The sequence below is a fragment of the Bombus pascuorum genome, chromosome 5 (genome assembly GCF_905332965.1).
Source record: "Bombus pascuorum chromosome 5, iyBomPasc1.1, whole genome shotgun sequence".
Lineage (NCBI taxonomy): Eukaryota > Metazoa > Arthropoda > Insecta > Hymenoptera > Apidae > Bombus > Bombus pascuorum.
Genome location: NC_083492.1, coordinates 15,341,403 through 15,364,081, shown reverse-complemented (window position 1 = coordinate 15,364,081; position 22,679 = coordinate 15,341,403). Strand labels below are relative to the sequence as shown.

The 22,679-nt window shown below is 39.6% G+C and overlaps 2 protein-coding genes across 7 annotated transcripts in view; one reads left to right on the top strand and one right to left on the bottom strand.

The window, feature by feature from the left end:
* Positions 1-314: 314 nt before the first annotated feature.
* The window catches only part of LOC132906967 (uncharacterized), a 68,754-nt gene continuing 46,389 nt past the window's right edge, over positions 315-22,679 (bottom strand). The window contains exons 1-2 of one of the 6 annotated variants that reach the window (XM_060959662.1): positions 2,685-2,787; positions 315-1,629 (exon numbers count right to left, since the gene is read on the bottom strand). In XM_060959662.1, the coding sequence (XP_060815645.1) occupies positions 1,128-1,629; positions 2,685-2,701 (519 nt within the window). In that variant the 5' untranslated portion in view covers positions 2,702-2,787 and the 3' untranslated portion in view covers positions 315-1,127. The other 5 variants (XM_060959661.1, XR_009658068.1, XM_060959660.1 and 2 more) reach the window with 5 other exon arrangements.
* Positions 6,018-22,679, top strand: part of LOC132906922 (junctophilin-1-like) — a 46,015-nt gene continuing 29,353 nt past the window's right edge. Inside the window, 3 exon segments of the mRNA XM_060959563.1 lie at positions 6,018-6,463; positions 12,043-12,650; positions 18,509-18,720. Of these exon segments, the coding sequence (XP_060815546.1) occupies positions 12,361-12,650; positions 18,509-18,720 (502 nt within the window). The 5' untranslated portion in view covers positions 6,018-6,463; positions 12,043-12,360.

Here is a 22,679-nt window from a genome sequence, read left to right as displayed (position 1 = left end):
GGATAATTAAGCATGAATTGCGCGTTTTCACATGACTCGCTGCTTATTGCATCGATTAATTGTACTTGGCACGATCGTCCTGTATTAGCAACGCGGTGAACCGGTGCGCGATGCCGCGGTGAAATTATAATACACGCTGATAGTTAATTCGTCATCGTTATTTGAATTCCACTTCGAACGAGAACAAACGTGTGAAACAGTGCATGAATTAGAATCTCGTGTGCTTGGTTTTCAGGTATTAATGAGTGATTCGTAGTATTGCTTTCAACATAGAATAGTAATGAGATTGTTGATTTATTGCTAAGCAAAGGATATTTATATTTTCATACGTTATATTCTATAGCTTATTCAATATTTTATAATTTATATTCTATTTATAAATTAAATTTTACAGTTTATATTTGAATTTCCTTTTGATCGAACGTAGGTAATATTTTTATATTATCATCATATAAATATAGGGATTTTATACTAAATTCAACTGCATCCAGTTTAATGCCTGAAATAACAAGTTGAAAGTCATTCTACATTTAGAGTGCTTTGAACTATAATAAATATATTTTCAAATCCTACATTATAAACAGAAAGAATAGAAATTCGTAGAATTTATAACATTTAAACGTTTCATCTTCCACTACTATTATGCAACGAGATATTGAGTTCGTAATATATCTATTTTACAAATATAGCGATGTGCTTGTGCTTATATTCGCAAGTTAAGTAAAAGATGGTAAAGCATTAACATTAAAGATACGTTTCTTTCGATTTAAGGAACGACCTTATAAAATTTCTTTATTCTATCACCGTAAAAAGAGAACGTAGGAACTTAATACAGGTGGTTAATCGTGATGCATAAAAGGACGGCAGCGTACGGGAAAGATTCGTCGTAAGACTAAGAACATCGAGAAAAATGAAATTAGCCTTGGTCTTTGATCTTTACGTCTAATCGCGTAATTATCGCGGTTTACAATTCCAGAACCTCCATACTGTATTAATGATTAATGTTAGGTCAAATTTCACAATTTCGAAATCTTCACACACACACACACACAAAACACGATATATACTTATAACGTGTCTTTGAACAAACATCATCTAACAAATAGAATATCAAACGTAATTATACATTAGAATCCAGCAACTTTGACCCCGTTGGATACACGAAAGATTCTTTCTTCGAGCGGAAGTTCACCAATGAGGTATCTCTCTAAGCTCTGCCTCGCCATAGAAGAGTGTCCAGTGCCAATGAACGCCAAAGTCGCGTCTCTGCCAGCGTATTCAAGAATCACGTCTGATCCACCAGGATGGTTCTTCAACAACTCCGTGCAGTCGTAAACAAAATCGTGTATCACGATCCAGCAATTGTTAGCAGTGTCATGCCACGCCACTTCGTCCAAGCTAATTATCCTCAGTTGTTTGTTTAGATGTTGGTTTTCGGTCTTGGTACACGATGTCAAGTCTTCCTCAGATTTTTCCCATGGTTTCTTCTTAGACTGTTTGGAAGACTCCTCGCATCCTTGGTTTTCCAAGTCAAGGAAATCGTCTTCTTGAGGTTTACTGTCCCTGAAATCCAGAGACTGGAAGGTTAAACCGAGCAGATCCATGCTTTTGGTCGCTGCGTTGCTACGTCTGAAAAGAAACACGATCGATGGCTCGCACCACTTCGTTATATGAGAGAAAAGAATGTTAACACACGATCATTGGCTGACGCAACATCGCAATAAAAATGAGCGTTAGATAGCTGAAGAGATTTGATGTATTTCAGATGCGAAGTTTTGTGAAATAACAATAACAGGAAAGTTTACACGGTGACAAATAAGGCGCAAAATAAGCGGTCTCGTAAGGATGCAGATTAGTCACACTCGAACGACAAAGAATTCAAAGAATAAATTCCGGATTGCTCAATTAATTTGTCTCTAATCACCATCTATTTCTTAGTCGAATAAATTAGAGTCTGAATAAGAAGAAATACAGATTTTTGTTGAAACACGGCTCGGTTTTGAAGAAAATGCACCGCGTTTAATCTTACACGCGATTAATCGTACGTGTTCCCTTGGCAGAGGTGGACTAGATACTAATTTATATGACTCGTGAACATTAATAAATTTTGGTAGGGTTAGAGGTTATCGAGTTTGTTTTTTGATGAATTCGGCAAAATCTCGCAAGAGATCCACATATATATTTTTCGCTATTAAAATATATAATTTGAAATAATTAATAACTTGAAATTATTGATTTCGATGCAATTTGGAAAAATTAAGTCCCCTAAAGAAGAAGAGATTCTCTACAAGAATCAACAGATCAATCAAGAGATTAATAAAATAAAGTTATGATGAAGAAAATGAAAGAAGTAAATGGAAGACTCAATGTGTCCGATAGAACGTTTCTCGATAATCTCGTGAATTTGTTTAATTGTTTTAAAACGAAGATAAATCTTGCCACTTAAAATATAGTAAATTCAACGTTCGATACTTTCTCACTTGATGCAATTTTCATTTGATATTTCATATCGTACATGCAGTGAAGAATATCATTAAAAAAAATTTTTTTTTATGGCTGTGACTACAAAATGAATACACTTAGATTTACTATCCAACTGTTATCAGATTTATTGTCGAAAATTGATTTTTATTAAATTTACGATTGATCGAAAAATCAACAATGGTGATTACTTTCGTTCATACTCCCGATTTTCCTCCATTCCCTTTGACTATTTACACGAGTTCTCACCTATGAGACACTGCACGCAGTACTGGACACTGCCTAGAAATCAATTCTCGGGGGCAAGGGAAAATAATTCTATTACCGGTTGAAATCCGATGCATACAAGTTAGTTGTTCCCTGACTAGACTTTGCCTTGGCTATCCAATGGCGTAGCGATTCTATGTTCGTGATAAATTATGAATTTAATTATTTAATCAAACCATCTGATCTAATTAAGATCATTTTTGATCCATTCTCGTATTTTTACGAATAGTAATATTAGTATAGTAATAATAGTAATATTAGGAAATACCTTTAGGAAAGATTTACGAAAAGAAAGGAGATGACTATTGATAAATGCAGTGTTTCAAAGAAATATCTGCCTCGAGTTCTGCTACTTTAGAAAATTATTTCGTTAGAAATTTATCGAAAGAAGATAAAGTGCTCGATAGCGCTTACTTTGTTATTTTAAAAAATAATCGGTCTAGGTTTTTCTTTTCTTCTTAAGGAATTATTTCGTTTGAAATTAATCGAAACAAAGGAAATTACTATCGATAATTGTAATATTATTCCATACGAATTTTAATTAGTAATAAAATTAAAACAATTCTCGATATGGATACAATTGGGAAAGTAATTTTTTAGTAATATTTTTAAGTAACATTTTATAACGTAAACGTAAATTTATTCTTGAATTCTTACTTCATGTTGGTGCCAACCGTTGCATTCAACTTTGCAGGAGAAAGTACATAAAAGCATCTTTATCAGCAAGATTTCTCACATTTCTTAGAGAAACACGTGAAATTATGCAATCCTCAGGAAATGTATTATATTTTTTTATACGTTTTTATCGAATGCAAAGATTTTTCATTAAAATGATCATGTGTTGCTACTGACTCATTGCTCGTGAGATAAATCTGATTCACATTTATCTACGTCAATGGTAGCGTGTAATCTGACAAGTTAGCGGTTATGCGATGGCAGGAATAGAAACACCATAAATTACGATACAGCTTGTTAAAGAGTAGATATATCGATGAATGATAGTATAAGAATGTAACGTTTTATTCTTATGCTTATTAGCAACTGATTAACTATATTATAAATACATATGTAATTAGCTTCTCAGCTCCATTAATTTTCTGTAATCTGATTTTTATTCGCTCATGAGACGACAAAATGCTAATTCTCATGCTTCATCAGCATGATTATTATAAGAATATAGCACTGTGATAAATAAAAAATAATAGTGATAAATAGGTAAAAGGTTATCCCTTCTAGAAGAACGATTCACTTCGTAACAAAATAAATCGATAGCAACATTACGATTTATGATAATGTCAAACATAATCAATGTCGTGGGTTTTATTTATCGAACGATATTTTCTGTTGTAATTTAGCATATATAGCAACGACGAGATAAACTCCAAATTTTTAGCTGTTTTCGTAAGGAATAATATTCGAAATAAAAATTTACACCGATTCGTACGAAATATATATATATATTAATTGTGCAACGATCGAATTACTTAATTATCGAAACAAATGCAATAAAAGCGTTTTTCAACCAATGTTTAAAATATTAAATATATTTCTATATCGTATTAATGTAGTTTGCAATGTTATCTGTGCATCTTATAAGAACAAACAGTCAGAGGGTGTAAAAGAGATGAGAAATGAAAAGAAACATGATAATAAGTAAGGACAGAGTAAGAGAAGAATACAGTCGGTATTTCAGTTCGTGCAACAAAATTTATAGTATGATAATAATTATTATGTATCTCATGTGTGCATTTAACTAAGGGTAACTTTCCAATGGTAAAATTCAATATTCCAAAGAACATGATCGTCTATCACAGACGACATGCAGTACATACGAACACAACTTGGTGGATATCTATTCGAGCTTGGATTTAATGTCGATATTTAACTGTCCGTCGATACAGACGATGTTACCAGTCGCCCTGTGCTGACATCTTGCCAGCAGACGGCAAAATTTGTTTAACAACAATTAATAAACGATATTGTACCTGAAGAATCCTGTACACTATAAATAAGAAAACAGAATCGTAGTATTGATAGATACTCGCTTAAGGATAAAAAATCCATTGTCATTGATAAATTCAAATTTATAATTTATGAAACAAGAGTATTTCCTACTTTTCATAGAGAATGAAATTTTATCGTAAAATGAAACGATAAGACAACGAGCTCACGTGACCAAGAATTTGTCTAATATTTAAATTGCTCGATCACGAAGAAGATATATTCGTACATTTATCCGAAGTATTGTTATACGGAAGATACGACAATGTGACGGATGAACCATTTCTCTTGTCAATAGTCGAATCTATTGAATTTTACGAAGCGTATTACAGAAGTAATTGCCTTCGATTTTCCAGTAAACGCTGCCACACTTCGATTTTCCATCCAGTGGTCTCATATTCTATCTTACATTCGAAATATGTACTACATAGTTGGCCCGACATGCATATAAATGTGTTCTACCATCCCTTCTTATTCCATCTTCTTGTTTATATGTACTTTCGAGTACAGGACCTGATAGGAGTGAGTTCGCTCGGGCTTGAAATTTAGTTCGATCACGTTCGAATTATCGTAACATCCCCCTCCGTAGCTTGTGGAAACCTGCAATGTTCGAAGGTGCTGTTCGCGTTTCTTTCTAATTTAAAATGCTTCGAAATAATTTGCTTTCAGTAACTCCAAAGCTCTGTGGCACGAAACTTCGTTGAAAGTTCGATTGCAAAAGTTTGCCACGACCATTCGGGCAAGAATATTTTCTCGATTTCGGGAATGATATTTGAGCTTAAATAGAACGACACTCTGCACATTGTGCTATTTCGTAAGATAAGCCGAAACAAATGGCAGGAGTTTAGATTAGAAATTTAGATTGGAAGACTGTCAGATTGCCTGAAACTCATATTTAACTACATATAAACTTCTGGAACTATTTTAATTTAAAATTTAAACGCAACGAAACGAAACCGCGTTCTATCTGCTTCCAAATAATCGAACGAAATCTTTCACTTCTTTTAGAAACAATTCATTGATATCACAGGTCAATTAATTAAACCACAGAAACGCTAAGCGGCAGCTTCATCTAGTAAAAATAATCAAAAACAAAGATTCGATTGATGTAATGAAAATTCATGGGAAAAACTCGCTCACCGTAGGATATCCCGCTCAAGACAGACGGCGCGAACGACGAATCGCGGCCATCGGTATCGAGCAGCGCATGTGTGCTACTCGAGCGGCCGACTCGAGGCGCCACGACGCCGGCGTCGCACGGCGTCGAGGGCAGCGCCGACGGCGATGTACGGTTGAGGTGGATAGTCGCAATCATGCCACCACCCTGACGCACGTTCCCGTATCCACGGTGCGTGTACGTCGACGACGCAGAGGTGGAAAAGCGAGCCGGAGGCTCCGCAATAAAACGAATCTCGCGGAGCATAGTATACCTGTTTTATTGCTGAACGACACGCGAGAACCGGAAGTGATAAGAAGTGTAGGAGAGTAGAGACCAAGGGAAGAGACAACTTTAAAGCGACGACCAGCGTGACACGATCATCGTACAACGACCACGACGAGGATAGGCAGTGAACGATCAAAAAGGAAGAAGGCCCAGAGTCGAGTAGAGCCAGAGACCGGTGCGCAACGGTGGAGAGTAACAGAGGAAGCAACGATCGACGCGTCCACGGTGGCCCATCGATGCCGGAGCGTCGAGACGCCACATCACGGCACGGTATATCGTCGTTTCCGATCTTCTCTTCTTCGGTCGCATCGTATTAACGGTTAAACTATGAGTATCGTGCACAAGTATACCGCGATATAGTATCGATGAAACGTGCGTCTGGTTGAATGCGTGTGCCTGTGCTGCTGCAGAGGGTTGCATGCGTGAATGCGGTGTGGCGCAGCTGCGAAAGTGCGCTTGACAAGTGCTGTGTGCGGGCCGGGGCGCACGTGTGCGGAAAAACGCACAACGTGTTTTTCCACGGAGCAGTGCGTAGTGCGCGATAAACGACTCGGCCGGAATCGTCCGCGGAAAACTGCACGTGCCGCTCGCGCGGATCGATCGATCGGAAGTGCGAACCCGAGAGAGCTTTAAAATTGGTGGTGTGTTCTGGGTGGAGCGTGTGCAATGTGTATTATGGCGAAAAAATATGAGGATAGTTGGTGAGAAGAATACGTTGAAAGGACTCTAGTTTAGCTTCTTTCTTCTCCCGATGGGTCACGGTGACACGAGCGCCTCGCTCTCGCGCGCGCGAGCCGTGTGCTCTAGCCGTGTCCGCTCTATTTCCGTGTGTTTTCTTTAGTGATGCTTGCAGCTGCGCTTCGAATATGATTTTTCCCAAGTATTTTTGGGTCGCGAGTGCGTCGGTTTTCTTCTTTCACGGATCGATCCCGACTCGTCCATTCGCAGGATACCGCTAGATGTAAGGATCTTCCTCGACTTGATCACCGGTGACGCGATATTTCGAGGACTACCAATTCCGCTGCGTGATAATCTCAACTCCGAAATATCTGTATCTCTTTTTACCTCGATATAGATCGAGTTTATCGATTTCTCGTTATCCATCGTCCATTAAGCGTATTATAGAATGTTCGGTGATTAATTTTAGCGTGCTTCTCCTTTCGATGATTTCGTGGTTTTACTAGAGAACATTCTGGATGCGCGCGATTACCTGCAAATTATTCCTTTCCACGGACATTTATTACTCGTGTATTATTTACTACTGCAACAAAACTTACAATGTCAGGGCGCGTAACGTAAGTAACGAATCCTCAAGCCTCGTGGACGTTACCGACGATTCCTCAGGTGCCTCTGTTCCCGCGTAACGACCGCGTGATAGCTGTGACACTATATACATATATAGAACATCGGTATAATCATCAGCGAGTGACACGAGACAAAGATCACGGATACGCACGACGACAACGATGCGATTCGCAGCCACGGTGCGGTCGGACGCGTCCGCAGGTGCAAGAGGCATGCGTGGAACGAGGGCGTCGCACGTTCGCTTAGATTTGGCCTGTAATATTTTTCGCCGACTAAACGCCAATCGAGGCGGTCGCATCGAACCGAAATGGAAGAATTAACTGGGTGGAAGTCGATGGATTTTTGGGCGAAGAAGGCGGTCGATCGTCTCAAAGTTGGCACTCGAACGAGCGTTTCGAGGGAAAAACGATCCTCTAGGAGGAGTTATTTTAATAATGAGGGTATACCGGCGCTTTGTGGCCTCTCTTTTCTTTTTCTCATGACCGCGCCGGCGAGCGTGAGAGCATCATCGGGGAACGCGTAATTATTTCTCGTTGTTGCGTGCAACAATAGGCACACCGAAGGGGGATCGATTAATTGATTTCTGTTATATAAAAAAGCGGGAGGACACGAGCGAGGATTGGACGGTCCGCGTTCTACATAGACTCCGTAGCATTCGATCAGCTCTCTTCGTTCATTCTTCGACGCACAAAGAAGAAGATAAAAAAATAGACAACGTTGCAGTCGGAGTCTCGTAGGATCGTTGACACGGGGGAATGTATTCTAATAAATTCAAGGAAGCCTAGTTTCTGTAAGGGGGGAAGGAAAGCGACTGACCGACATCGATGAGTGCAGCATCAAAAATGCAGTCCTATGCACCGGCTATAGACGCGTCCATGCTGTTTCATCGATCGATCGAAATCTTTGTTCACCCAGTCGTTTAGATCTTATTGCACGTTCTCGTAGCAAGCAAAGTACCCTCCATTTCGTAACTTTTACTACGACTTCAACTCGACGTCGTGCAAGTTATTACGTTTACCTGTTGTCAAGATTCTTCTGGTATCGAAACGAAAGACAGGTCGTTGAGTGTAGTTGCTCGTAAGTTTCTTTGAATTCATTCTGAAGAAGAATATTCCATTTAAGAGAGAACATGATTGCGCGCCGAATGTGACCGTTAATGTTTCTACTTTTGGTAGAATCAAAAAGTCTATCACTGAGTTTTCTAAGTTTTTCGTTAAGTTATATTCTGCGGATTTCATTGAGAAGGCGAGTGAACGAAACATTCCAAGTTTCTCGTAAATTTCCTCGAATTTCATTCTATGCAAGGATGTTCTACGAATAGGAAACACGTGTGCTAGATATAATTGTTGATATTTCTCGTTACGCGTTCATTCAAAGTTGGATCATCTAAATATATCAAACACGTAAATTCTCCCATGAATTAGTAATCATACAAATCTGAATGAACACTCATGCCATGATACTTTACCGCCGTTTACGGCCTTTATTGACTGGCTCACCAAAATTTTCTTTCGAATCACTCGTTCAGGCTGCTACGTATACAAGTATACACGATACATCAACAAACGTTAATTAGCAATATAGCGTATTCGTTTCATACGCGTGAATCTCGCTGGGATTCAGAGTCCATACCGTATCAATCGCGTTTGCCAATGCTATTTCTAAATATCATTAATTTTTATCTACACCACGCTCCGGTACACGTGTTCGACAAGACGGCTGGTTAATCGGAAATACGAACAACTCGACTGCCTCGCACTCATCGACGAATTAAACCACCCAGACATCAAAGATATAAATTCATCTTGAACCAAACCTATCGTAAATTCCTCTTGCGAACTCAATTAACAGATTCTGTAGTTATTCTTTGATATTCACGAACTAGGGTTAACCCTTTCACTCTCGATATATATTACGTGTACGCAACGTTATCTGTACTTTAGTACGTTCTCGATCAATAGAATGTGCTTATTTGACATCTCTTAGGTCATTCGAGAAAATTTGTTTTTATTATCAATAATCGCTAAAAAATAATTTTCCTTGGAGGCTAAAAAGGTATTGGACCGTGAAAGGGTTAAGGGATGACCCGGTTAACAGGTTAATCCAGGAATCAGTACTATACGTCCTCGAAAGCATCGAGTCAGACCCGAATCCGTATTCCGGCAAATCGTCGCCGATTTTCCGCGAGCGGCGCGAGAAACTCCTACTATTTATAAATGGTTTGAACCCGGTCGCATTGGCGAACCTCTGGTCCGCTCGAGCTGCCGCCTCGTGGACCGCCGCCGGTGTGGGGAACAATTCGCCACCCCATGATAAAAATAGAAGCTCCTAGCCAGCTAGCCGAGAAGCTCGAGGCTAGAGCTCGAGCACGAGCACCGCTCTAGCGTGTTGCTAGAGCGGACGGACGTTGGGCGGGTGCGGTGAATCGTGTCTAGCCAGCGGTCGCGAACGGTTAAACGTCGACGTCGCGACGACACCGGGTTTCCGGGCCCCCGTTGATCATGCTGACGCGTACCATCGCGATTACCATCACACAAACGACTATCGCTCCTACCAAGACTTAACAATACGAAGTAAAACGCGATCGGACACGAAGACACCGGTGACGTTACCGATGATCACCTCGATCCTTCGAAGCTTGTCCTGTACGTCGTAAAAAAAGAGAAAGAAAAATAGAGAAGAGGTAGAGAGAGAGAAGAAGGTGCGAGTGTGTGCTTCAACCAGCTAATCGCTCGTTCCTCTGCGTTCTATCGTTTTTCGCTATAGTGTACCGCGTACCTAGTTTCGTTCGGTGGGTCCACAAAACGAAAGGATAGAGGTGAATCGGCCGTCGAGCCCAACGAGGAATCGCTCTATATTCCCTGGCCGAACAGCACTGCTCCTCGCGAAACTCTGCTCGTCGTGAAGTCTAGTGAATATTTTAAGACCGACAAGAGGCCGCATGTAGGAAGAGGCGGCGCGGGCTGATTCACTGGCCATCGTGTTCGCACGTAGGAGGACCAGGGAGACCAGGCGGTACAGAATGCCGCTGTTCTTCTTCTTCTCTTCTTCTACTACGTGCACGTAGACTAACGCGACCAGCAACTAATCTAGAGAGGAAGCAAGCTCCAACTGTTCCTCTAATCGGACGAGCTTTCGCGCCTTCGTTTTAACAACTGACCGAGCGACATACGAACACAGAACATAGGATAGAAGCGAGCTAAAGCTGAGGTGGAACAAGAGAGATAGAGACAGAGGGAAGGAGAGCAACGAGAGAAAGAGTGGAACGGAGATAGACTGTGTAGCAGAGGGAGAGCGAGTGAGAGAGGGTCACATTCCGAGCGGATCACGGATGCTTATAGAAGCGTTGCGTAACGGCGTCAGACGGACGGCGAAACCGCGGCTGCTGTTCAGCCGTCGAGTTTCGACAAGTTCGACGAAAAACCTGCTGCATCCTCTCCTGGTATTAAGACTGTCCATCGAATGCCTGGAGACGGATACTACTACGTTGATATTCAGGAAAACTCGAAAGTGTATCGTCGATTGTGCCATTCGCGTAGTGCCGACTGACCACAGGTGATCGGATCTAGATGGAACGTTGATCGGAATCGTCGATTTTGGGGCGAATTAGCAGAAGAGAAAACGCTCTCTCCCTCTCTCTCCTTTTATCGATTGTCGCGGATTCGTTTCGCGTGGCGCGAAATCAGCTGCTGATTCGATACTAATGAATCAGCTGAATCGATAGGGAATCTGAGCTGCGTTTAAACTGGCTGCTTACGGTGGCGAGTGCGTGAGAATGGCTGCGTGTGCGTGCGAGTCGAGCGCGTGTTAGGCTCGAAGGATAATTGGCGATCGATTAGCAGAACCGCCAGAACCCTGTCGATCGATAGTGGTGAGAAACGTAGGGATGAGGAGAAGAAGGAAGTGCAAAGAATAAGAAATCGACGAAAGTATCGAACGTGTAAAACGACGTACGGTGCTACAGAGGAGATCGTACGGGTGTATCGATTCTCCTTGTGTCCTCAAGTGTTTCAAGGCCACGGGAAGCCGGTCGAAGCCGTTTCGCAGGGGAGTCACGAGATCGTCTTTGTGAACTGTGATCGTAGTTCGTATCGCCGAGACTCGAGATTTTCCGGCGATGATGTTCCTTTCAGGTCCGTTGCTGTCCGACCAACGGCAACTAAAATTAACCCGTGTCGAATCCTAGCGCGTTCTCGTCTAGCCTCGCTTCGGGCTGAATTTCGTATTTATAGATCGTACACAAAGAAGAGAAAAACCGTATCCTTGACATCCAAATAACCAACCGGTCGATCATTGATCGATAACGCGTGACCATGCTGATTCAGTGAAATTTACCCTAATCTCTTCGTTACAGCATAATAGCGCTCGAGTCTCGTCGATTCTTCGAATCGTTCTTTAAGACGACCCCGCGCTCCCGTGCGAACACATCGGACATAATCGCGTACGCGAGTTTTCACGTGGCTAAGTAAAATAGTTGACGCGATCAGTGTTCCTCGTCGACGACTTGGAGTGATCAACAAAGGGTTGTTCGTGTGATCTTGCAGAGGTCCGTTGGTGGTACGCGTAAAACGAGAAGAACCGTGGAGGTGGAAGGAAGGAAGGATGACGGAGCAACGTTCAGCAGGGAGACGAGGCGCGTGCGATTTTTGGTAACGGGTCAGCGCGACGACACTAACGAAGACGACGAAGACGAGGACGACGATAAGGAGCACGACAACCACAACGACTACGACCACGACCACAATCACGACGAGGAAGAAAAAGAAAAAGGCAAAGATTACGACGTGGGTGGTGGGGAAACAAGTTGGTGGTGGAGGAGGAGGAGGAGGAGGTGGTGGAAGACTAGAAAGTGGTGTTAAGAGATGCAGCAACAGCCAGCGCCGAACGGGGTGGCAGGTGGTGCCGAATTGCCTCAAACAGGTGGCATAAGCACTGCCCAACCTGGAGCGACAGGTACCGCCACGGCGGCGTCTAATCGTGCCCAGGTTAATGGTGGCAGATTCGATTTCGACGATGGCGGCACCTACTGCGGCGGTTGGGAAGATGGAAAAGCTCATGGACACGGCGTATGTACGGGACCCAAGGGCCAAGGTGCATACTCTGGTAGCTGGCACTTTGGTTTCGAGGTCTCCGGTGTCTACACCTGGCCTAGGTGAGACCAGACCTTCGGATTCTTATTAATTTTTGGCATGATTTCAATTTGCTCTGTTCGCTCCTTGCCTCGCTTACTAGCGCCGCTTTTCTCGACTCTCTCCGGAAAATTTTCATCGGGTTTCTTACTTTTTGATGAAAATCCTGAATTATTCCGTTAGGATGTTGATATACAGGCTCTTTCTGTATCTTTTTTTTTTTTTTTTTTTTTTTTTATCAAAATGCATCAATATAAAATAAACGTAAGGACGATCATTAAATGCAACTTATATGTGAAAATCATTTCTTAGTGGTTTATAGTTAAACATTAATAATGTGGATTAAATTAAAATTTCGATAAAACGAGTCTTTTGGAAACTTCGTCTAAGATACTACAAAGACATGGAAACTCTTGGAATTCTGGCCTTGAACGATTTAAAACCACAAATGCCCTCTCTGTTCGTTAGGGATTAAAATTGATCTCCTTGGTTAAGCCAATCTCCGTGTACATTGTTACTATCCAGATCGTAAACCGTCTTCAATTAGCGGAACGATGTCAAATCAAAGGCATCGTGAATTTAATTAATAAAAACGTTATTGACTTCTATTCATTTTCAATTTATCTAGAACAATCTTTACCTCATGTTCTAATTGCCTTTCCATTAACTACAAAAACAGACATTAGATTTGCTTGCTGTCACTCGTCTTTCTATTTTGAAGATTCTCGGTGAATAATAAACACTTGAAACAGGCATCCGTGTAAATGAAACTGGTTCAGGCTCGTTAGTTCTTGCTGGAGCGTGCATGCCCGAGTATTTCGGGGATACACCGGCACAGCATCGATATCTCGATCGCGGTCGAATGCTTTCAAACTCGGCTCTCTTGTCTCGAAAGCTAAATCTCCTCGACTCGCAAGAGGACTAAAATAATTACTCTCGATAGAACAAACACGGTCCAAACTTGAAACGATCGATTCTATTCGATCAAACTTCTTCCAACTCATCTACCATTTCGTCGTACGTGAATGATATAACTATCATTTTCTTAAATATAGACAGCCTGTAATATAGGATTAGGTAGTGGAAGCTTCCCTGTCAAAAGCAAAAGCAGAGCTTTCACGGGTTACATACATCGCTAGAAGCAGAAAGAACCTGTAAACCTCATCTTCTGAATCCTAAAGACGACACAGATCCAGATAAACGACCACGAAACGGATGAAGGTTTTCGCTCAAAGAGGAAACATAGAGCTCTTTAACGAGCACAGTGAAACGTTATAGTTGAGATGACCAGAGTTGATATACGAGTGATGAGGATTTGGTCTCGTTATGTGGGAAAGCAACTCTGAATGTTATGACGTATTCACAATACAATAATCACCTAATAGTAACCATAAATGTCACAATAACGATATTTCCATTTATCAGTCGCACTATCAATGCATTTTTGTGGAAAGAAAGCGTGAACCAATTTCGACTAGCAGACGTCATCGAATAGAGAGATGATAAATTCGTGCATTTAGCCTGACCGTACGGAATTTAGTTGATTTTACTCTATCTTTGGGAACCGTCTCTAACGGCGTGAATTCGAGATAAACGGGAGACCTTGACACGTATCTCGGTATATACCTGGGGCCGGGCGGGAATCTCCCGATCCTGAAAGTAGGTCATCGAGTGCAAGGACAACGAGTCCGGGTCAGTGGGATCCGAGCGGTTAGGACCTAGTTCACGGACGCGGCAAACAATCGTTTCGCCAAATTTCCAGGACTTTCAGCCAACGGCTCTGACGGGGGGAAATAATCCTCGGTTCATCATAGAAACTTATTTTCTTTCGTTTTTCAACGGTATTCCTGTTCAATCGTCTCTTGAGAAATTTTTCGATTGTGTTCAATGGCACAAGTGCATTTCTTCTTCAAATCAGATCAACGTATATAAAATATAACAATATATAACGTTCGTATTTATCGAAAGGATTTTTGCGACGACGTATAGCAATATCAAGATTACATTTGTGGTAATAAAAATGCCAAAATATATAAGCCGCGCGTGATATGTAAAACTATAATATATTCGTCCTGGTATTTCGAAGATAAAATAAATCTCTGTCTAGTTTGGTCTAGAGAAGAAAAATAAAAAATAATTATCTTTGCGATCAGTAAAGCGGTTAACTTTATCTATAGTTTGTTCAAATAACAAACTATGCTACCATATGTACTACTTTCACAGTCTAATATTCTTCTAGAGAAGATCTGATTTTTGACAAGGCAAAAACTTGATGAAATGAAATATAATCACTGGATACATTTCTCCTGTTTGTATATCAAAGCCATTTTTCCTTTTTGCCTCATTCATAAATAAATAAAAAAAAGACGGTGTAATAAGCTTATGTGATAAAAATTGTGGAAACATTTCTCTCGGTGATTCTTTTCCACGGGACCGCGTAACGTTGTAAGTTGCGCGACTATATTTGAGCCGTCGATCGTTCCGGAAGAAATTTTGTCACGCAGCTTTAAATAGTCCAGTGCAACGAGAGCTCGTAAATATAAGTGTTATTAACATCGGCTGACACACGCACGTTTCAACGTATAGGGGAATTGACCCACATTTTTATGTATTTTTAGTACGACGGTGTTCATCAATGGGAACGCTCGGGATTAGGCCGAAACGAAAAGAATCACCGCCAATTCGAAATTACTATATTTAGAGTGTTTCGCGGGACTTGGAGCAATCCTGAATTCGTCACCCTGTCAAAAATCATAAATAATTCGTAGATCCTTGAAGCATTCGGTAGCCAGGGTTCGACTATTCGGATAATAGGTCACGTTGATGCATCGAAACTTCGGATTGTCCAAGAATATACCAATATTATCGAATGTCAGTTATTGGGACATCTGAACCATCCCAAACATCCAGATACCAAAACTGTCTGTTCGTCTCTGTGTATTCGAATTCCATGTTACAGATCCTATTGCAAATTTTCCTTCGCCTCGAGAGAAACGAAGGTTTTAAATTAGGTCAGTTCCATTTACTTTAGTTACATATTCGCAGTTTACTAATAACGAAAATTTTCCATCTACACTTTTGACAAATTATAATTCTTTGAATTTTGGCTCCGATGTTAGCGAAGTTGGAGTACCCATCGAAGAATTCGTGACCTCCTTAAAGGTGGTGGATAAGCACCACGTTTTCGTGCGTTTTATGCGTATCGATTAATCAACCACGTTAACCAGTCATGTTACAATTACGAGAACACGTTGTGGATTCCGTGACCTCGCGTAACAGAAAAATGTCATTCGAAAGGTCTGGGCTTGATCGTATCGCGAATCAAAGTCACGCACATCGAACAAGTTTCGAATTGAGAAATAACAACACGTTTTCGTCCCTTGATCGATTTTGTCTTCGTTTTTCCGTTTATTTTAAATTATCAAATTATCTTGCAAGATCATTGAAACAATATAAAACAGAAAAAGAGAAAAACGAAAGAAGAGTCGCTTCAAAATTTCGAATTACATAAATTAATATCGTGACAAATGTATACATAGAGTATCAATTCCAAGATTCAATTTGCAATAATGAGGGTCATAGAATAATTAAAATAGAAAATGATCGTTCCACTTTAATCGTTAATTACACTGACTAAACCTTATCGGGTGACTATCGTGTATGTGCTTAACAGTTCAAACAAGCTCATTCTATAATCGTAATGAGCAATTAGAGGGTATCTTCCAGTGCGACTGTAGTCGTTTCTTCTTTTAATACTCTCGCCACGTTTCGGTGTTGGTTTCGCTCGATCAAAATGCGTCGCTGGCGACGCTGAAAGGGTGGAAATACTGTGGAAAGAAAATAGAAAGAGGAAAAAAAGAGAAGGGACAAAGATGGGGAACTTATGTTTCTCGCGACTACGTATCTGGGCCGAGAGATTCCGTCGTTTCGTTTCCGTCTAAACTGGAGCAAGGTCTTCGTCAAGTCACGTTTTCCTAGGGATGCCCGATAAATTACGATGCTGCCTTTCGTTGATGACGAACTCGCGACCACGAATGACGTGGAACCATTTTTCGGCAATTATCTCTGTCATTGGTCATAATAAAATGGGAAACTTTATTCGTTTATATTTTTGGTGGAAATAGATAGCATCCTTGTGAGTCATCGAATAACTCTTCAAATTAAGAAGAAATATTGTTTCGTTGATAAGGAGGATGACTGTATTAAGTTTATGTTAGACTCGCGCGATATTTCTATATTCAACAAGATTTCTGAAAAAGGGTCCCATAAGATAAAATGATAGGTCGAGTAAATAACGTCGGAGGTTTTAGTTCTAGTTGTTTGGAAATAAAAAATTCAAATTATTCGCAGGAAAATATTGCAACTTCATTCATATGTCTTCGATGTTCGATATCAACGCGATTTTCAATCTTCGTCTCTTGTTAATTAAAATGAGCTCTGGAGCTGTGTGCAAGCGACACTGGTGCGTGAAAATCGAATAATCTCTGGCAAGCAATGTCGCCAAAAACCACATTGTAGAAGAAAGAAAAGAACGGTTAATAAACCTAAATAAGAAGATATATAAGTTACCTAACAAATATATTAGAATAATAAGATAATAAAATAAATCTTAGTTTAGGTTTTATTCGACTAATTTTATTTATAAAAATATGAATTTACATAAACAACTGTAGTATCAAGGAGAAGGAGCCAAAGATAACAGAAACTAATTGTTAACTATGAGTAATCGTGATTCTTTTTATATGAAAAGCAATCTGTGTCATATAAATATTTATGAAAAAACGTATATCTTTTCCGTGAAAAGAACAAAGTACATTTGTTGCAACGTATTTTTTGTATATACAAAAATGTATATGTGTTTGCGACAAAACCAATAAAGAATTTGATCTTTCTTCGCGTGGCGCAATATCGAGGAAGAGAAAGATTCTTCATTGCAACTTCGAATGAAACGCGAAAAAGAAAATCGCTCGAAGGATCCGTTTCTTTTTCCCTTCAGACGTCGAGGAGGATCCACTCGAGCGAAACATATTCGTCTTTGAGCACCGAGTATTTGTTGTGTGGAAAAGCGCACGGGTATTCGAATTTGAACGTGATAAAAGCTGCTGAAAAGACCAAAGAGCATTTCGATAACGAGTTCCTTTCGTATTGATTGTATGCTGGAAGCTGACTAGCAAAATCTGATTTGTTTCATGTAATTCCTGTTACTTTTATTGATCAGATTTATAAAATATGCGCAAACTAACAGTCTATAATCTATAAAAAAACACAACAGTTCATATTTTTCACATATTTCAAATAAGTGATTTTGTATCAATCATTTAACACGAAGGATAGAACACGCGTCGAGGTAATCCAGATGAAAGCTATCAGAAAAATATGCGATGTAAACAAAGAAAGTTTTATCCATACATTCAAATCGTTAAAAAAGCATATATATTAGCAAACGTGTATAATTTAAAAAAGTTAGCGATTTTTAAATCTTCAGAAATCATTCGTTCTAAACCTATAAAACTCCCATAAAATATTAGGAATTTTTCATTCTCATCGCTCTCATAATTTTAGTGTCAATAAAATTAACAATTTTCATACATTTCAAATTCTCTAAATAGGGACCTCCATGACACAAAATTCTATTAAAGAGATCTTATTCACCCTTCGACGAGCCTTATCTCTTCGAAGGAAACTTCCCTTTCAATACAAAGCAGTAAGAAACACGAGACAAATCCAATTAGCAAAACAGTTTGAATCACGAAGAGCAACAAGTCCGGAAAGTGTCTTTGATTACTCTGGTGCATCGAGGCTAAGGAGCGAAATGCAAGCGAATGATTTTCTGAGAACATCTTATATCATATTATCACTCGTCAACAATATCGAATTTCAGTGGATCGGTTTACGAAGGCCAGTGGCAGAATGGGAAACGCCACGGTCTGGGCATGGAGACCCGTGGACGGTGGATTTATCGTGGCGAATGGTCTCAAGGATTCAAAGGTCGATACGGTGTTAGACAATCGACCACGTCCACAGCGAGGTACGAGGGCACGTGGGCGAGTGGACTTCAGGATGGATACGGTTCAGAGACCTACGCGGACAGCGGTGAGTTCTACTTTAATCGTGCTTTTATATTGAAAGAACGCTGGTTTCTCGCTCCTTTCACGTACATTTTGTGCATCGTACGTGGGCGGAGATATCGAGTGTGGTATATTAAAATGGTTGAATGGGATGCGTTGTTTATATAGATCATTTCTTATAGTAATTTTTCTGTGATACTTTATGCCGTGAAGCATGCCATTTTAAAAACAATTTAAAGAAGGCTTGATAAATATCTGAGAGATAAACAATTAATGTTAGAGGGACTCATTACTTTAATGGGATTATTAATAATGGAATGAAGAACGAATGAAGTAGCATTACATCGCTAGTGCAAAATTTGAAAATTATAATTTTTAAAAAATGGAAGTCTAGAAAATTAATTACAATTCCTATACGAAGTTATACATTTTGCGAGCGTGAAGGAGGCAGCGAATTATTCGTTGTCTGACTCGATACGAACAGAATCTCCTGCCGCTTGAACGAAGTTCAGGCGAAATGCAAAATAATACGAACCATTGGAGAACGCGGTAGGGAAGATTGACGCGTAATACGAACGAAATAAAGCTGTCAGAAACAGATCAAAGGATACGGCGTATCCTGGGTGTCGAAGCAACTCGTGGAAATCTGTGTCAACTCCAAGTGACAGGCCACGTGTCCGGGACTGATCTCGACGCGGATTAATCGGCTCGAAGCTGTCGATTCCTCGACGAACTTTGATCCCACTTAACCGATGCGAACCGCCATTCGAATTTTTTGCGTTTAATCCTGTAGTTATTAATAAGTGCTTTAATTACTAATCTGTCTGCTAGAGACGTAGTCTCTTTTTCGCACGAAATTTGGAACACTGCCAATTTGGCTGTATGGCCAACACGACCATCTTTATGACTAGCTTTTCCATTGCTTTAATAATCAATAAACATAGATATTCGTTCGATTTCGTATCAAATAATTTGATATTTCATTTATTAATCTAAATTCGGCGAAGAAAATCTTTGAGATTGAAGACAAATTTCCTATGGATATTTTATACCGTTCTTTTGCTAGATGAGTGATTTATCTAAAAAATTGTCAGCTTTGAAATATTTACAGAAGTTGTTTCTATATATCGAAAAATCTAACTGTGTATTAGGATACTAATGTTATAATTATATAATAAAATATTATAGCATTTATTATATACATGTGACTCACACTGCACAAGAGTCTTACGTGTTCCTTAATTAATAAGGAATTTTCCTTAATTACGTCACTCTTTTATCAAAAGATGATAATGTGAAATAAATCACAACGATATTAAGATTATTATAACGATTTAAGTTCTTAATGAAGTTGTGCATGCTTGAAGAAAGACAGTAATTTCATGGGATAGAAATAAATAAGTAAATGTTCGCACTAATTAACGTCGCGTGTCGACAAGTTGCGTGCGATGACAGTGCGTGTCGCGTTACCAGCTATATATCTGGAATCCTATAATTCTAACGTTTGAAGGTATTTCCCTTCGTGGGCGTCGTGCGGTGAATCGATGTTTTAAGGTCACGTGCTAACGAAATCGGATATAAACATCCACTAATTCAACAAACACCTGACCTACAGTTAATCCGAATTACCCCATTCTCAGGATTTAACTCATTCGAAGTCGAATTTGTTTATGTAGAGAAACGAAATAAGTGACAAGGTTTCAGAGGTGAAAAATACATGTTTCAGATTTTAGATGATTTCCGTCGTACCCGGAGAATGAAAGAATATTCATTAGTCATTGATTCCTAAACTAATCTATGATGGCACACTATATGCATAATATATATAAAACTTTTCTTTAATCTTTACGTAATACCGTTTATTACTTCGTTTCAGTAACGTATTTCTCCAGATAGCTTTTTTAAAATATTCTTTTAATACTAGCTGATAATAAAAATTTCTTTTTTTATAGACCTGTTATTGGCTGTTTTCATCAGTAATGCGTCACTGACTTCAAACAGATTAAGCCTTATATTGCATTTCTATGCTTTCTTTCATACGTCATTGCGCCGATTAATCACGTGATACGAGTATCTTTTCGCAAAAGAATCGTGATTTCAATGCGACTCTGATCCCTCGAGAGGAAATCGGGATTTCCATTCGCCCGACTTGTCAATCGAAATTTCTCCGCTGTCCCCGAGGCAATTTTAACCTTATTTCTAGACCAGGGTGAGAAAACAGCAACCAGCACGGGATGATGTGTGAGAAAAGACACGAAAGCAACGTGAAAGCGGTGGGAAGTCACAGTTGAAATAAAAATCAGAGTTCCTATTCCGCGTTTCCGACGGGTTTATTTAATATCCATCTTGTAGCATTTCTGCGATCCATGGAAATGCAAAGTGACGGTCGGTGGTCCACAACGGCTCGTAAAGCAACTTTTAGATTGGCCGCGATAAAATCCTGTGACTCACACTCCAACTATTTTCCCTGGCCGTTGTAGCATTTCGAGCGAGTCCACGGATCGACCCCGATTCGCGTACGCACACGTACGGGAAACACTGTCGTGACTCTAGAAAAGAAAAAGAAATAAATCCAGGCGATCTATAGCTGTAAGAAAGACGAGCGTCGTCGACGATTTGGATATGAGCTAGCGAATGGGAAGGAAAAAGTGTCAGAGGGATAGCGTGTCATCGATTTTATGTAACCTATGTTAGTGAAACGTGAAATTTGGACGTTCACCTCTCGAGTATAATATATGGCTCGCTAGGAGAGCCGATAGTGCGTTTTTTACCTTGTATCGATAAAATGTCAAGTCGTCGTTTGGTCGTATAACGTATCGTATAAGGAAGTGTTGTTACAAAGTTTTGGGTTAGGTTCCCTGTGTTAATAGAAAATAGAGGTTCAAAGGAAATCATAAAGTAACTAAAGGAAGTACAAAATTTAAAAAATGAAATGACAAATAGACTCCAGATGTTTATGCAAGTTCGTAGCTTTATGAGTAACTTCGATAAAAAAAAAAAGTTTCACCCTGTAAATCGATATTTTGTGTATTTTTGTGTATCATGTACTTTCTGTACATTCTTGCGGCCAAAAATTTCCAATAAATACATAAACATCCGTAGTCTAATTATAAGTCACGGTGAATCATATTCACCCAACATCGATGAAAATTTATCCTTGAAAAACGCTGAATTCGACACTCTAACTTATTTTTATACACTTTGAAGACATTAAATAGACACGTATGAAATACTTTTGTCAATTTTATATAAAACCGTTTTTAATATTAAACTTTTACTTGATAAAATAACACTTCGTAGAAAAGTATTTAATACTTGTTCTAAATAATCGATAGGAACCACGCATAATATATCCATACTCCAATCGTAATAGAATAGAACCATGTTAAGTATTATTTTGATCGACCTTGTGTTCGGAACGAATGAAAGCTACTATAGAAAGGATTTGGATAAATCGATACCACCAAGCAACTCCCCGTGCCAATGATTCCATCGTTTCAGAATCTCCAGACTTGGAAACGACGAAAACAATGTTCGATGATCATTCTCTTCCTTTTAATCGCTCCACGGAGATAGCTTCGTTATTTTTATTTTATTCGATCAACAAAATCCATCACCCTCTTGTACCACTGTCTGACCTTGGGCCCTCGTCGCAAGAGAAGGATCGTCAGTGGGAAATAAACGAGTAAATTGCGATTGATCGAATCTTCTGTTCCAATATATCGTCGATCGGCACATCTGTTTTTTCGTTCCATCCTTCGATCAACCCCTATCCATCTATAGAAACTATTTTCACGGTGATGGAGAACAAAATATTCGTCTATATCAAGAAAGAGGAAAGAAACATAGAAAATATTATATAGGGTGTGGTATAAAAAATTCGAAAATATTTTATGGGATTTTTTCATTTAAGGCATCGAGACACCGAGAAAACCTACTTTCAAAAAAAAAAAAGAGGTTTTACTAATAATATTAATTCAATTG